Source organism: Simochromis diagramma, unplaced genomic scaffold (assembly GCF_900408965.1).
Source record: "Simochromis diagramma unplaced genomic scaffold, fSimDia1.1 OVJJ01000602.1, whole genome shotgun sequence".
Lineage (NCBI taxonomy): Eukaryota > Metazoa > Chordata > Actinopteri > Cichliformes > Cichlidae > Simochromis > Simochromis diagramma.
Window position 1 is genome coordinate 2,341,798 of NW_024387040.1, and position 16,471 is coordinate 2,358,268.

Below are 16,471 nucleotides of genomic sequence, written 5' to 3' on the forward strand. Positions count from 1 at the left end.
TAGGTGTTAGAGGGATTTTTTGGTTTTTTTGTCTGCAGCCTGCAGACAAAAAAAAAACATCTCTTCCATTTTCTTTGAGGATATGTGTGTGAGTGTGTGTCTGCACCTATAATTTGTTTCTTATATTATGGGGGCATTAATGTGTACTGTCATGCCGAAGGGATTTAGCTTCTGCATTAGACTGGCCATTCAGTTTTAGTGTGCAGATTTGATATAAGGGTTGGACACTAAGGTTTAACGTAAGGACTGGAGATAACAGGGAGTTTGTCTAGACTCGTCTGCAGATTGTGTCTCAAGGCTCTTTTTCTCTGCCTTGGCTATGTGTTGCAATAAAGGGTTTTAATAACTGCAGGGCTTTTTCTCCTGCATGGTGTTTTCCACCACATGGGTTATAATTCATGCGTGGGTGTACTATTATGTTGTTCTGGTGATTTTTATTGGAATAACCTGACCTTTTTGAGGGAATTTTTGTTTTTTTTGTTTGTTTTTTTACGCTTGACCTTGGGCCATATGAGCGCTAAAACAAACAACTGCTCAGTCGCCTCCAAATAACTGTTAGGGTTAAAAAAAAAAATCGATATTTCTCCACTCGTGAAAATATGCCATGTGCAAGCTACAAACGGCCCTCAAAATCCACAGATTGAACAAAGATATTGGCCCAGCTGGACCGAGCTCGGCGGGCCACCTGCAGTTCAGGCGCTGATTTATGTGTGAGTCTGTGTGTTGAAGTACTTTTCGTTTGAAAAACAAAAGGGGATGAAAATCAAAGGACTGAGAAGAGCGAGAGGGGGCTGGACTGAGAGGCGGCTGTATGAGTGCACAAATTGCTGCTTTTAAACATCTGAATTTATCAGAATTGCCTTGGCAGTAAGTGGACCTCGGGCAATTTCCTACCCTCCAAATTATGGCAATTATTACAAATTATTTCTGTCATGTGTTAGCACAGTGGACAACAAGAAGAAAACTAGCTTTTTTATCATTATTTTAACTTATATATGTGATTATGATTATATACGGATTACATTGCGATAAAAAGATCGAGAGAAATGAACCCTTGTTTGGGCTTTCAACATCCGTATGTACACACAAAAGTGTGATAAACATTTGTTATATGATTATAAGTGCCGCTTACAAAGAGCAGGATGAGCAACGTGTATTCGTGCTCGGTTGAAACCAAAATAAAAAAAACGCTGAATATGAAATATCACCTCACTGCTGTGCTGCTAAATCAACCCATGAATAAAAGAGTGACTGCAGAAAAGCAGAGCGCGACAGAGAAACAAAGCCTGTGAGAGCAGCAGGGGTTGTAATTCATTATTCATCTTCTAATTTGACATTAGAGGTCAGTGTGTGTTCCTCCTCTGCTTCCTACCTCCTCTGCCTCCTCCACCTCGCCTTCACTCTCTTGTGTGGATTCCTAATCTGACCGGGTGTATTGAACTTGCACAGTATCGGTTTGTTTTGTCTGTACATCAGCAAAAACTGACACCTACAAATGCTTGACTGTTCAGAGCTGTACGTGGAGTTTGTTGTGTCTGTCGATTGTTTATTTCGAGCTCTGTAGTCATTTGTAGAGATCCTGATGTTTCTTCTCTCAGTATCTAATTACAAGTTGTAGTTCCAGATAACTAACCTGTCTCAGTAAACATTCAACAGATAGGTTCTTTAAAAGTCATCTGGTGATGACAGCTTCTCTCCGATCCTGTCTCTGTGCAGAAACTGGACACATAGACCCAGTCATCATCGAGCGTTACAACACCCCAGGTTTCATTGGCTGCCTGTCGCGGGTGGAGTTCAACGGAATCGCCCCACTCAAGTCTGCACTCAGAACAGCCGTAAAGTCTCAGGCAACGCCAACAGAAAAGCAGCCTGCAGCTGCGTCACCTGCATCTTACCAGGGTAAACTGGTGGAGTCCAACTGCGGGGCATCACCTCTCACTATCCCACCAATGTCTGCTGCAACAGATCCCTGGCATCTGGACAAAACAGGTGAGTGGAACATGCTCAACAGGTTGATTTTTCATTTTTCTCACTGATAAGAAAAAGCAACGCTGTGCAGTCTGAACAGTTAATGCAGATGTGTTAGTTCTGGGTGGTAAAGGAAAGCTCCTTTATAGCCCCAAGTTTTTCTTCACAGCAGAGCAAGAGTTCATTAAGTATCCTCGAAATGCTAGTTTAAGACTTGTGTGTTTACATGTCCGTACACACACACACACACACACAGAGAGACTAATGATATATCCAGCGGCAGTCTTTAGTATTTTTAGTGTCATCATTCTGGAAGCATCCGTTTTCCTCAGGCTCCGTGCCAACTGTGCCTTTGGGAGCGTTGAGCTCTCTGAAATTGATCCAGTCCATCGATCTCGACTCCAGGTCCTCACTCGAAGTCTGCTCGCAGCCATCCGTCTACAAAGTGGATTATTATTTATGTTGCCTTAGGTTCTCTATAGATAGCTCAGATCTATAACATATTGAGACCTCCCTCCATCCTTCCACTTTCGTAATGATTGTGCGATGCCAAGTCGACTCTTTTGCGTTAGTTTCTTTTTGTTGGTGATGACATCCTTTCTCATTTCTGTCAGTTTACTTTTCTGTGTTCTCACCTTTCTATTCTGTTTTTAAATACATTGTAGTTTTATCCAATTACATCCAAGCATATGCAGGCAGCAGAGGTAACCATGATTTAAATTTCAAAACAATAAATAAGAAAAAAATATTTTAAAAAAACAAAAACACCACCAGACAATGCACAACAATATAGTCCAGATAAGAAATACATAAAATTACAACATAAAAATCCATAAATAATAAATAAAAATCCATGGTGCATACGAAAATACAAAGGAAATAAATAAGAAGGCGTACACCATGAAATATGACACTTAATACATAATTAGCATAAAATGAATGCTCACAGATGTGGTCCCTCTTTAGCTGTTGTTTGATGTATAGCAGCTGAATTATTATTATAATCTCACTACTTCTAGTAGAGGCTCTGGTAACTTTTTCACTAAAATTCAGTTTTAACATGATGAACTCACCCAATCAGGTTGGAGCGAGTCCATGTAAGGAGCTTATGAGCAAACTTAAATTAAAAGAAAAAAAATTGAAAGCTTAAAATATTGTATTTTTGAAGTGTGACCCACCGTAAAAAGGCTGATGGGGTTTTGCCGTCACCCTGCCAGGCGGGCGGCGTGGATACCCAATTATACGAATGCAATAACTTGAGAACCAATCGTCGTAGTATTTTTTAAAATCCATACCATATGTGCATCTACTACAATTCTTGGACAAGTTCAAATCTTACTGACCTCAACCTTGAGATCAACGTCAGAGGTTAATCTGAAAATCACCTGGGATTTTCACATTTATACCATAGATGCATCTACTAGGAGGCTGAGAGGTAGCACTGGTGGTCACCAATAATCACTGGACACTGTACATGTAAATACATATTAGCCACCTAGCTTAATCATTTTTTGCATAGAAGGACCCTGGAATGTACTTCATACCTTCCTTGCTTACTAGTGACTTCTTGACGTTAAATATAGTATCTCATCCTGCTGGCATGCGTGTCGATTTCATGCTTTGGAGAACCAAAGCGTGGACTAGCATGTTTATTCTATATGAGCAAAAAAATAATAGAGTAGAGAAAAATTCTAGCTGTATTTTCTGGCCTATTGTTTAATTTGCCTGAAACTATGTAGGTTCAAATTATTGATTTAGATTGGGCCTTAACCCCTTTCTTTCCCTTTTCTTTTTCTATTTCTCCACTGACTTCTACTGACTTTCCCCCACCTGGCCCTCACCTCCTGTCCACTCCAGCGTAATCCCCACTCTGATAATAATGCGAATAATAAAATAAAATAATAAAACGAAACAAAAAGAATAACAAGAGGCACCTACAGAGACACTGTAGTGGTCGTCTTGGCAAAATAAATGTGTTTGGCACAACAAAGCATTCAGGCCATGATTCTGCTTGCTAAAACTGATTCTTACTCATGCTTGTGACTTCCCAGGAGAACTATGGGCAGTACAGCCTGCATTACAAATAGCTGACGGGCTCATAGCAGGGTGATGTTTTTCCTGTGTTAAAATATGCATATTGAGGTTGTGTTTGCACAGAACTGCTCGATTATGGAAGCCTGCAGAGAGTTAGCAGCTCTCTGCTGAGAGAAGTTATTGGCAATTTCAGCAATGTCATTTTACTTCTTTCTTTTATTACACACCCTCCACTCATCTCAACTCTTTTCATATCCACTCATTGTACATCCAGGGAATATCACTGCAATTAAACAGTGGCAGCAGGCGTGTAAACTGCTTGAGCTCGATGAATGATTAATGAAAACCATGAAATGCATGAGACGGTGTAGTTATATATTTATTTATCTATCAGTAGTAATTTTATATGCATCTAGCTGACCCCCTATGAGCATGCATTTTGGTGACAGCAGGAAGGAAAAACTCCCTTTAACAGGAAGAAACCTCGAGCAGAACGAGGCTCATGGACGGGCGGCCATCTGCCACGACCGGTTAGGGTTGAAGGAAGGAAGACAGGACAAAGACACGTCATTATTAATTAGCAAACGTTCTCCAACCAATCGTTCCTTTTGACTTTTAACTGCTGAAGAACATCAGAGACGCCATTAAGCTCTGTGTTGATAGAGATCGTACGTATATAAAAGGCACTTTCCTGATCTGCTGGGCATTTCTGTGTCACTGTTGTTTCAGCTTGTTTTTGTGTCTTTCTCTCATTCCTTGTTTAGATGCAGTGTTCCCCTTTAATGAGGAGAGAGTGATTCCCGATGGAGTCAACAGGGACTCTGCCATCATTGGAGGTACAAAGTGCCATTATCATATCATCAAGTTAAAAGTGCTTAAACGTGTTTTTTTTTTATTGCTAATTGATTTTCCACATTTAAGAGGTCTTTAAAGTTTTCAGTGAGTTTATTAATAATTTATTATATAGTTCTAAGTATAGCCTAAGTACTCTCTATCTGACAGTCAAACTCTAATAAATGGAACGGAGAGCAACTCTGGGTTCAGTATCTTGCTGTAGCTTGCTTGGCATGCAGACTGCAGCATAGTGGGTGACCTTCTCTGCCTCCTGAGCTACAGCCACGTGGTTGGCATTTATTTAGCACCTTTTGATCTTCACTAGCTTTTACTTTGGGAGGGGTAAGTGTCTTGCCCAAAACATTTGAGCAGGGCTTTATCGCTTGGGTCGGCTGTGGTTCAGGAGGTAGAATGTGGCGATCCCTGGGTACTCTAGTCTGCAGGTCAAAGTTTCTTTGGGCGAGATACTGAACCCCAAGCTGCCACCTGATGCATCCGCTGGAGTGTGTGTAAATGTTAGACAAGGAGTTTTGGTATTAAAAAAAGCACTTGTATAAATGTGTGTGTGATTGGGTGAATGAGGCTTGTAAAAGAAACTGCCTTGAATGCTAAGTGCCCCATTTACTATTTATTTGCTCTCTGTGCTTCACACATTACAATAACCTGTGGTTGTGATGGATTATGACCCGGATGAGCTGCTACATCACAGACATTCTGATCATAGTTAACTATTAAAAACGTCTGCTTTATACTTTTCAAGTGACAGTCAAATTCCTTCTTTCTGTCCAAAAACTACCAAAAACAGACTACAGTTCACTAATGTTTCTAATTACATTACAAACATCGCATTACATACATTTTAATTACATTAATCTCCCAGTTGAGATGGCAGAACCAAGCTGTGTTTGCCTTTGCTTAGACATTGACTCATATGAGGAATTTCATGGTCGGAGCAGGTTGGTAGCAGTATTTGAAAAAGCCTCTCTGTCTCTACTACAGGTATTATCGCAGTGGTGATCTTCACCATCTTATGCACTCTGGTGTTCCTGATCCGCTACATGTTCCGTCACAAAGGCACTTACCACACCAACGAGGCAAAGGGCAGCGGGGAGTCAGCCGCGGAATCAGCGGATACGGCCATCATCGGCACCGACAACCCAGAAACCATTGACGAATCAAAGAAGGAATGGTTCATCTAACAGCCAATCAGAAAGAACTCTGAGAGAGGGAAAGCAATGTTTTAGATCATCCGATGCCACAGAGATAGAGGTGGTTTAAGTCAAGGCCAATCACAGAATGGACAGAGGATTGGCTATTCAAAAGGACAGTAATCTCCCAAGGAAGGTTGGGGCAATGGGGAAGACTGTACAGAAATCCTTTTGTTTTGTTCTGTTTTTTTATATATCCAGAGTATTAGAAACAGAAGGAAGGGACACTTATTCAACTGAGCACAGCTGTAAGAGACTGTACATGTATATACTAACCGGCTTGTCCTTCTTTGTATCGTGCTTGGGAGTTTTCAGGAGTCCTTTGAATACTGTATATGACAAATAATTATACTTACTGGGTCGTGTGATAGCAAAGGTTTATTGCCAGTCCCTGTTGCGTTTTGATTTTATATTTTAACAAAACTCTTATATCAAAAATGATCAAATCAACATGCCAAACCTTTGTTTTTGTTATATTCTTTCTTTTTTCTTCTTCTTCTTTGTATTTTTTATTGTTTCAAACTGCGGATGCACCAGTTTGTCACATAATTCATGTCGTGGTAATATAGAACTGAATATGGATGCCAAAAGTCACCTTGTAAATACGATATTATTTTCTCCCTTTTCTCGAAAGATTTATTTAGTGTCAGACGCATAAAGCAAATTAGAAATTTCATATCTATATGAGAGTGGCGCCACACGTCTCGTCTGTCGCATTATAAACGTGTAAAATACAGAGTTTTACGTTTAAATCTTATGACATTCGATTGTAAGGGACACTCCTTTCTGTGGAAGGGCACCGAGGGGTTTCTCAGTGCATGATGGGGAAATCATGACGCCATCATCGCCATCGTCTTCATCTTCATCGTCACGGCAGCTTTCTTTGGATTTGGAATGAGTGAATCTGCGAGCCTTTACTCGTGCGGGCTTCAGCATGTTTGTTTGTTTCTTTGCCAAACACTTGAGTCTTATGTCAGATTTTCATGTTCAATTTGATATTTGAGTTGGTTTTTTGTTTTGTTTTTATACATTTGAAACCAGTGTTGGGCTGTAGTTTTTAAAGCACATGCATGCGTATATGCGTAGGTGAATTAGGGCAAAATGAGCTTTAGAAGGGGCCGTTTGGGCATGCGCGAAGACCAGACCAAACAGCTTGACTGATGCGTACTGAGTTTTCATCGATGCACTAGGCATTAAGTGGGCGAAGCAGCGTGAAATGAAAAATCAATTTATATCTGAAAAACACCTGGGACGAAGTTAAGAAGATAATTGGCTTATTATTCCAGCGTGCCTTCAAGGTGCTGAGCCGTTTGGCCTTGCCTCACACTACTTATCACAAACCTGCGAGAAAAACTTGACTGCTGCTGCACGAAATCGGACTTAATAGCGGTTTCAGGTGTTTTTTTTTTATGTTGTATTTAAATGGTGCTGTGTTCACTTACCCAGAAAAATCTTGGTCGGAAAAAAAACTTGTTTTGAAATTTTAAAAAAAGCCAGACTTTCCAAGTATTTGTGCAGCAGTAGCAGCTTCAACGCACACGCTTACACTTCCCCTCACACATGCACACAACAACATGCATGTTTGATGAAGTGTGAGTCATTTGCTCGTTTGCAAGAAAAACACGTTTAGGATGAGGAGGCAGAAACGAGCGTCACCCTGCAGTGTGCAACTGCGGTCCAACATGCATTCAAATATGATCTATTTATGTTTAAGTTGTTTTTATGTTTACCTGTTTACCTTACCATGGCTTCTACAGAACGACGTGTTACAGCTAAAACCTGCTGCCAACTCTATTTTGTTGTGAAGTTGCTTTATTTTGTATGTCTGTTTGATCAAATTGCTCCCACGGCGCTCGCGCAGTGAATCACGAATCGCCTCGTGATCGAGCGCTTGCTGTGGATCACTTCATGTGAGACATTAGGAGCAGCTGCTGAGCTCAGCTTGCCTTCTACTGAGGCCTCAAAGAAGAATTCATCTGCTTTTACTTCGCATCCCGTAGGGCAAACAAGTGACTCTACCGATGCTTTGTTGTTTTTGGATTTTGATTTTCAGACTTTTAAAATGCATAACTTCACCCTCGATATATGTTTTGAACTTAACGGCGATGATAATTGATTATCAGCGCAGACAGGCAAAACCTTAACCCACATGTTTTGCTTTTACTTCTCTTGAGTTCAATAAAGAGTGTTTGATCTTTAATAGCAGTTTCTTCGTCTTCTTCTTCTTGTTCAGACACTCGCAGCGTAATGATGCACATCAAAGACAGTACTAAAGATATTCAAGGAGCATTTTGTGTCTTAGCCATGTAACCATTAAGAAACAGGGACTATGGAAGAATCTAACCTATTTGCTTTAGTTCGACTTATATAAGTTAAAATTATATAAAACTGATATAATACTTAATAAACGCTATGTAGTTTTTCCTTTGAAAAGTCCGTAATGAACAAATGTGGAAGTTCCAGAAGGTCATATGCTGCCCTCTGGTGGGCTGATAGTGCACCTTCTTAGTCACCCAGATTCACAGAGCATACACACTGATGATTAATGACAGCTGATTACCAAACTAAATAAAGTTAAAAGCTCATAGCTGATGAATTATATTCAGAATCAGTAATAAGTAATATATGAAAGTATATCAAATATAAACTTGCTGACAAAGGTACCCAAAGCAATGAGGCGCTACAAAAAAGGACTGAAGTGTCCTTAAGACGATAAAGTTGTAGATAAATGTGTTCACTTAGGTTCAGCATGTTTGATTTTAAAGTGATGTCAGGTCTTTATATCTCTTACTCATCAGAAATTTAGTGCTACTCTGCTTTTCCTCAGGAGGGATTTGTCCTGCGTGCCTGGTAATTAAATTAATTCTGATTACTTTGTGTTTGTTTGTCTGCCCACACCTTTGAACCGAGGCATTGTCTTGTCGTTGTTATTACTGTTGCCATGATCCAGAACTAAATAGCAATATAGCTGCCCCATAATCAGTTTGTGTTGTTATAATCTTCATTTCATTATGTCTGTCGATTGAATCGTTGCCTATATCATACGCAGCCGCATATTTGCATAACTGCAACTCATCTTTAAACCCTTTGACAAGGACTGTGTCCTAATGTAATGTGGTAAAGTATCCAACACACACTCGCATGCCTGACAGTGAGCTGATAGGGAGCAGTGTGTGTTAAAATATTCACGTAGCGTCCAAAAAAACCTTCACAGAACACACACACACACACGAAATTATTGTGAAATCAGACACTTTTTAACAGCTTTATTAGCTTTGAGGTTGGAAAACAGGAGAAAAAAAAGTCTGCAAAAGAAATTAGAAGTTACAAAAGACAACTTATAATATTTCCGTGTACTTCAGTCCCTTTTTTTCTTACAAGCAGGCCTTTATTGTTCCACTCTGATGCCCCAGTTAATGTGCATGCTGACAAGTATGAGAGCTCAACTAGGATCAGGGTTGGTCTTTGGTGTGCAGCAGAAAACAGAGTGAAATGCTTGAGGTTCATTGTCCCAGGGTGTAGCTTTGTGAATCCGTCATGACTGTGGGGGGGAGAGGGGTTGGACGAATGTGGTGGGGGGGTGGGGGATGCTGCTGAGATGGAAGATTTGGGCTCCTCAGGCGTCGGGACACTCACCTGTAACGCATATTAGAAAGGCTGGTGAGCGAAGGTCTGCCTCGCTCACAGAATCAGTTACATTGTTGATACTGTTAACTTACCATTCTTGGGCAGCATAACAATGTTCTCAGCGAGGACACCAGTCTCCAAAGAGAACTGCGAGAATTTCTCCTGCAGGACAGCGCTGGTGTCGGGAGTGCGACCTACAATAAAAAATGATGGCGCTCTTCAAGAATGAGCAAATCCCAGAGAGCATTCCTAGAAAGCTACTCTTATTTTGGTAAGACAAACTCACTGTAAAGCTTGTTGAGGACCTCGGACACCCCATTCTTTGTCTTGATGGTGTGGACCAGGGCGTACTCATCGTAAACGACGTCAACAATGCGCATGTCGTTGTCATTGTTCCAAGCTGGGGGGGTCACAGAAATCCTGTTAAATCTAAGTATTCAAATATATGTCAGATTTTGGGGCAGTTTTAAAGGCGTCTCTACTTACTTTGGCTGTGGAAGGTGAAACGTCCAGGAGTGTCTGTTTTCTTAGCCAGGTGAGTCATTCTCCAGCAGGAGCCATCAGTACTTAAATGGGGAAAAAATGACCAGTTTATTAGATATCCTCCCTAAAAAAGACAATCATTGCCATTTAATTTATTTTATTTTATCTTATTTTGAAAGCACAATTATACTCACTTCAGGTTGGAGTAAGAGAGGTCCAGATCTTCTACATCAGTAGGAGTTAAGAAAGCAGTCCCCATCTTCATGGTTGCTTTGTGGTTCACAAACCACTGAGCATTTGTAGCAAAGCCAACCATGTACCACTTGCCCGCCACCTGTAAGAAAGCAAACACTGATTAAAAAGAGGTTATCTAAACACTACCTGCATTACTTTCTAAAAGTGAGGGGTTGTTTTTGTCTGTGCAACAACCCAAAGACAGACACAAATAACTTCTTTCTTTCCTTTTAAATGTGTATTTGTTACCTTCTCCAGGTTGAAGTCTTTTACGGGCATGACATCTGCACATGCAGCCAGCACGCACACCAGGGCGGCCAGCATCCTCAGCAGTGTGCTCCTCATGGCTTCTTCTGTCTGTGCTTCGGCAGCAAGGAGTGATCAGGAGTGTCAAGGCGGTTTGATGGGAAGGAGCAAGTGGAGGCTTCTTATATTTGCTGCAGGGTACAGCCCTACCCCCATTCTGTCTCCTCCCCACAATCCTGCTGTTCGCTACACCATTACAAAAACCCTCAGGCGAATCACGGCTGTTACACAACTGGCACGTGTGAATAGAGCCAGGACACAGGGGTAGAAGGGATGGGGTTTAAACATTAGTGTCCAAGCATGCCTGGCCAAAATGTCACATGTATAAAATCTGTGTGTTTTCCATTTTTCTGGATATGATAAACCATTGGCATCCAGTATTTCCTGCATGGTCAGGGATTTTTAAGAACTTCATGGTGAAAAAAAATAAAAATCATTCTCATAAATAACTTTGCCAGTGTTGCATACAGTGGCTTGATTGTTCCTTGCAGCCTCTGAGCACTGACTCACATCATTGTACTGGTTTCTTTCTTTCTTTCTTACTTTCATAAAACCTTTGGTGCATGCAGAATTTCGGTGAGAACCTCTGAGTTTTGTAACTACCAGGGAGTTGGAGCATGCACTATTGGCTTGTTTAAATTTAAATATTGCATTTATGTTACAACAAATCCCCCGTTGACTTTGTTTCTGTGTATTGTATCATTTGCTTGTTACATAAAGTGCTGATTAGCTGTGAATTCTTTATTTTTGCTGACATGTACCGATGACTTATCAAACCTCTCCTCTGTTATGAGACCAGACGAGCACAGACTTGTAATCAGCTGGTTATGAAACACTCACATATCCACACAAACAGGCACACACACACAGAGAGAGAGAGGTGCTGGTTGGAGCGAGGGGAAGTGGTAAGAGGCACTTTTGGTGAGTTTTGTAACCACCCTTGTGACATCTGGGCCTTATTATCTCCATTCCTGGCCCCCTCATCCAATTTTTGCATCCTCAAGCACAAAACAAAAACGTGCATTCGCCTCTCAATGGTAAATCTCGGGATAAAAAAACACATGTTGACACTTCCATCTCACCATAGGATTAGCAAACAGCAAATAAGGACAATTAAAAGCATTCAACAACAGCTTGATTTGACTCTTATGTCCTTTTATTCAGTGTGTGGCTGAGGACATTTAATGTTAGGGGTGAATTCAAAAGCGTTGCTCTCCATCGTCCCCTCAGCTCCGCCTCTTCAGCATGTGGGAACACAATCTGTTAAACAAGGAATGCCAGGTTAAATTACAGAGAAACCGTGCTGATGTTTTTCAGCAGGCAGTGGAAGTTAGATAACGTGTTGACAACGTTTTAAAAACTGACTGCAGGAGCACAGCCTGCAGGAACAAAAGTCAGCACTGTTTCTGAGAAGGTCTGGCTCACTTTTCTTTTTCTTTTTTTCGCCCAAGTGATACATGATGCCATTTAAAATAAAAATAAAAAAAAACTCATACTGTTATTCAACAGTGGGTCTCCCGCTTAGAAACACTCTGTGATACCTTCCTACTTATAGCTGTCAAATCTTTTTTTGTACAAAATATGCAGGATGATCAAAAATCATGACATGTACCATTTTACCCACATGTTTGATACCATGCTCGAGCCATGATTATAACTTGCTTTGACCAGCTACATATCCCACATGGTGTGAAGAACCTTTATGCTTCTGTTAATCTACAGTATAGACATTTAACTGGTGATATTTTGCCATTTAACCCATTTGTCTCATAAAATAAAAGCGCTTCTGAGCAAAAACAAGATTTTGACTTTAAAGTATGCAAAACTGATTTATTTGCAGTTTTTAACAGAGCTCGAATGTGTATTTTGGCATTGAAAATGTCACATCTGTCTGCTGTACTTATGAGGGATCAAAAATGTCAAACTCAGTTTCAGGTTGCGTGACCTCATTAAATTTCCCAAAGTTACTGTACACAAAAATCACGTGATTCTGAGGAGGTCAGTAGGGAGGTACTCACCGAGTGAGCAAGTACTGTTATCACATGGTGATTTTAGCTTTCACATCATTTTTCAAGAATCCTCATCAGCTATTCAAATCAAACCACACTGCAGGAAACTAGACGAGAGCTTTAGCCTAAACTAAATGTACATTGTTGCTGTGCTTCGGCATTTAATACATTTAAACTGTTCATTTATTTAAATTAAACGTTGTACATATTAACATTTAAGTTACTGCCCAAAGGGGATCTGAATTATTCTCCTCATTTTGTTTTGCACACTGGTTATTGCCTTTGGCTTAATTACATTTTTTAAGTCAATAACTTGTTTTTTTCATAACATACTGCTTAGCTTAGATTATACAAAGAAAACTATAAAGAACATATTAACCAGGTAACACAAATAGATCGAGATGAGTGTGTTTTTTTCCTCTAGTAACATGTGAGGAAAAAGTGCCGTGAGCCACAATCACAGCGAAAAGCTGCAGCTCCTTTGGCATGCCACTAATTCTTGTTTGCAGTTCTTTATGTAAAGCATGTTGTTAAGAAAAAATCTGCATAAATACAATTTGTTAATATTATTTATTATATTGCACTGAATCAGTGAAGCTTCTTACAGTACATGGGAGAAAATGCTAGGAAATAAGTCATGAGCGCTATGCCAGTGAAATGCAATGCAATTACTCGTAGATGTACTTGTCAGCACTAGGCCTGCATACTACACCAGTAAGTAAAAACCTGAAAAATAATATAAGTTTGTCTCAGTGGCATTTCACACGTTTATCTTGTTTCTGTCTGGCCAGTTTGTTTGTGACAAATCTAAACATTATCACCCTTTCTTTTTAGGGGATCGGTTTTATGTACATACGTCACTTAAGTTAATACTTTTAAAAAATGTTTAAAAAGAAAAAAAGCAGCACGTGACTTACTGATCACATGATCTCGATCCACATCACCGCAGTGACCTGGAAAGCAAAAATAAATTCACATGCCATTATTTAGCCCTCTGGGGAGCTTTTACTATATATCAACATATGGCTGGTAGTAGTGTGACTTACTCTGACCAGTCATTTATTACGTATGTAGTGTGTTGTTGTGTTATTTTGTAATGCACTGTGTTCAGAAAATATACCGTAACACGGTATATTCATTTGGTTAATCTAGCTATCAGAGATCCAGAGCTTGTCTAGCTATGCAGTCGTCATGTGTTTCAAAATGCCAGCTTACATGAAATAAGATTGCTATTAGTATACTGTATGATAACTGTAAAATTAGCCATACTGTAGGTGGGGAAGGGGAAGTGGTAGGCCCGCTGCAAATTCTGTTTTGCAGCAAGCTCTTCAAACTTGGTTAGCAGCGGCTCTGACAGATTGTCCACAGACTTCCCTGCGAACACAGCACAACACAAAAACCCTTTAACATATTTACCAAAGTAATAAAGCATCAACAGTGCTGTGCTGCTCAATATAAAGTACCTAAAAAAGTAAGGGAGGAACCTACCATAGAGTTTCATTGTGATCTTGCCCTGTTTCTGGTAGTACATGATGGCATAGGAATTGTAGTCTGTATCCCCAATTACTATCTCAATATTCTGCTCGGGGGGAGATCCTGGTATAAAGAGAACAGAGAGCAAAGTACACACAGGATCCTGCTTTATTCTGGGACACTAAGAAACAAAACTGACCTTTCAGTGTCAGTCTTCCTGGGACTGATGTTAGATGATAGACTTGTAATATCTCCCAACACTGGTGATTACTGAGAAGAGAAGAGAAGAGAAGAGAAGAGAAGAGAAGAGAAGAGAAGAGAAGAGAAGAGAAGAGAAGAGAAGAGAAGAGAAGAGAAGAGAAGAGAGGAGAAGAGAAGAGAAGAGAAGAGAAGAGAAGAGAAGAGAAGAGAGGAGAAGAGAAGAGAAGAGAAGAGAAGAGAAGAGAGGAGAAGAGAAGAGAAGAGAAGAGAAGAGAAGAGAAGAGAAGAGAAGACTTTGTACTTTTCAGACAGTGCATGACAAATTAATCAATAAAACTTGTTTTTTCTCTGTTGAGGCCAGAAAGATTTCATAGCACTCATACAGCAACAAAAGCTTTCATAGCTTTTTGCTCTCCAAAAACAACACAAGCCACATTTTTTCCATTTAAATGGGATATTATACTTCTAGGTCAGTTTGGCCAAAAAAGAGTTAGCAGAAAAGCTGACGGATTTAACTGTTCTACCTCATCCTTCTTGTTTTTGAAGATGCATAAATAACATTAAACACATGGCAAGGAATAATATCAGTAAGAATGGAATGAGGGATTCAAGGCATTGGCTCCCTCTGCTGCCAAAAAACTAGAAAGAAAGCAAAGAACATACAGAAGAATCAGCCACATGTGCAGCTGTACTCACTGCCTTGTTTTGGTGCTAACAGACAGCGTTTCATTAGAGGTAGCGGTACGAGTAATGGTGATTACTGTTGGCTCCACCTTGGTCCCGTGATTTACCAGGTAAGAGCATTTGGAGGCAGTATTAAGCAGGTACCATGTTCCCAGCATCTAGGACACACGCAATCAGAGAAAGGAAAAAACAAGATTTCAAAATATCTCAAAATCAATCAATTTGTCATAGACAAATGTCTTATCGGATTATTCTAATTCATCCCATCCCACTAAAATCAAAATTCCAAAAATGTTCCCGTGTCAAAACAAAAACATTTCTTTTAAATGCCCTGCTCTATCCCCTTCATATCCGTTCACCTGCACAGAAAAATTCCCTCATTGCCTCAAACACAATATTGACACAATTATGCAAGTTTGCCTGCATCAGCAGCCCCCACAGTAATCCATAAAAATCAGAGCTTTCACGGTGATCGAAAGTTTGAAGAATAAAGGTTTCTCAGAACTGGCCTTTGACGTGTTCAAGTCTCTGAATACTTTACTTCGATTCCACATAGAATATAAGGACAAAAACTTGTTGGATTATTCTTAGACCAGCGGGACAGAGCGCTTTTGTGTGTATATGTGTGTGTGTCATGATCTAATCAAAGCAATAAAATAGCTTTCTGGCTATTTTCTTATGTTTATATTGACTCATCCACCATTAAGTTACTTTCACATAGTTTCCACAGATTCTTCTGCAGTCCTATTTGTATATCATACTGTGACACGGTACAACAATCAAAAAAACAGTGTTCAGAGGTAAAATAACAGCACACAGAGCTGTCTGCTGTGTTGGTGATGCCTGCAACTGCCTGGAAACAGTCGGTCTCTTGGCAGTTGCAGCTTTTTCATGAATCTCACTGTCTTCAGCAGAAGGTTAAAAAGATTAACTAAAAAAAGAAAAAGATCAAGTACTGCTGATGTTATTTGGCACTATATAAATTGAATTGAATTGAGCAGCCAGGGCCCAATGCAGCAGTAGTGAAAATATTCCGCTTCTTTATCTTATTTCTTACCCTTTCTATGTCTATGTCTTGTTCGGGTTGGGTCAGGTCAATAGGTGTGATCTTTGGCTTCTTGGGAGGTCGTCTTTGGGGTCGGGGTCGACTCTTAGCTCCACCTACAGCCTCAGCAGAATCCCAGAGGTACACGCACATCAACATCACCACTGCAAGTATGCAACGCCATAGTCCAGCCATTGTATCGCTGACAAACAATTCTTGTTTTTGTTTTATAGGTTTTCTGTCCACCCTGCTCTGTTTCTCCCTTCAGCTGTTCTCTTTCTGCTTTACTCAACTTGCAACACATATACCCAGAAGATATGGATAAGCAAATAGAGACCCAGAGACAAACAGTGTGAAACAGAGGA

General features: G+C 40.1%; 3 protein-coding genes across 4 annotated transcripts in view; 1 reads left to right on the forward strand and 2 right to left on the reverse strand.

Moving 5' to 3' along the window:
* cntnap2a (contactin associated protein 2a) overlaps positions 1-8,244 on the forward strand; it is a 371,460-nt gene extending 363,216 nt beyond the window's left edge. For both annotated transcript variants that reach the window (XM_040044091.1, XM_040044092.1), the window contains 3 exons: positions 1,717-1,989; positions 4,767-4,838; positions 5,836-8,244. In XM_040044091.1, coding sequence (XP_039900025.1) covers positions 1,717-1,989; positions 4,767-4,838; positions 5,836-6,035 — 545 coding nt within the window. In that variant the 3' untranslated portion in view covers positions 6,036-8,244. The remainder of the gene's footprint in view (positions 1-1,716; positions 1,990-4,766; positions 4,839-5,835) is intronic.
* A 1,038-nt stretch (positions 8,245-9,282) lies between these two features.
* ptgdsb.1 (prostaglandin D2 synthase b, tandem duplicate 1) lies at positions 9,283-10,802 on the reverse strand. Its single transcript, XM_040044096.1, has 6 exons — positions 10,638-10,802; positions 10,349-10,488; positions 10,158-10,237; positions 9,958-10,071; positions 9,764-9,865; positions 9,283-9,680 (listed from the first exon to the last, which is right to left on the reverse strand). Exons 1-6 carry the CDS (start codon positions 10,731-10,733, stop codon positions 9,661-9,663), a joined length of 552 nt encoding a protein of 183 aa, XP_039900030.1. The 5' UTR covers positions 10,734-10,802; the 3' UTR covers positions 9,283-9,660.
* Positions 10,803-11,828: 1,026 nt separating this feature from the next.
* On the reverse strand, positions 11,829-16,404 carry c8g (complement component 8, gamma polypeptide). Its single transcript, XM_040044094.1, has 7 exons — positions 16,119-16,404; positions 15,074-15,219; positions 14,376-14,446; positions 14,192-14,299; positions 13,973-14,077; positions 13,621-13,656; positions 11,829-11,954 (listed from the first exon to the last, which is right to left on the reverse strand). The coding sequence occupies exons 1-7, from the start codon at positions 16,299-16,301 to the stop codon at positions 11,935-11,937; spliced, it is 669 nt and encodes a 222-aa protein (XP_039900028.1). The 5' UTR covers positions 16,302-16,404; the 3' UTR covers positions 11,829-11,934.
* Positions 16,405-16,471: the final 67 nt, after the last annotated feature.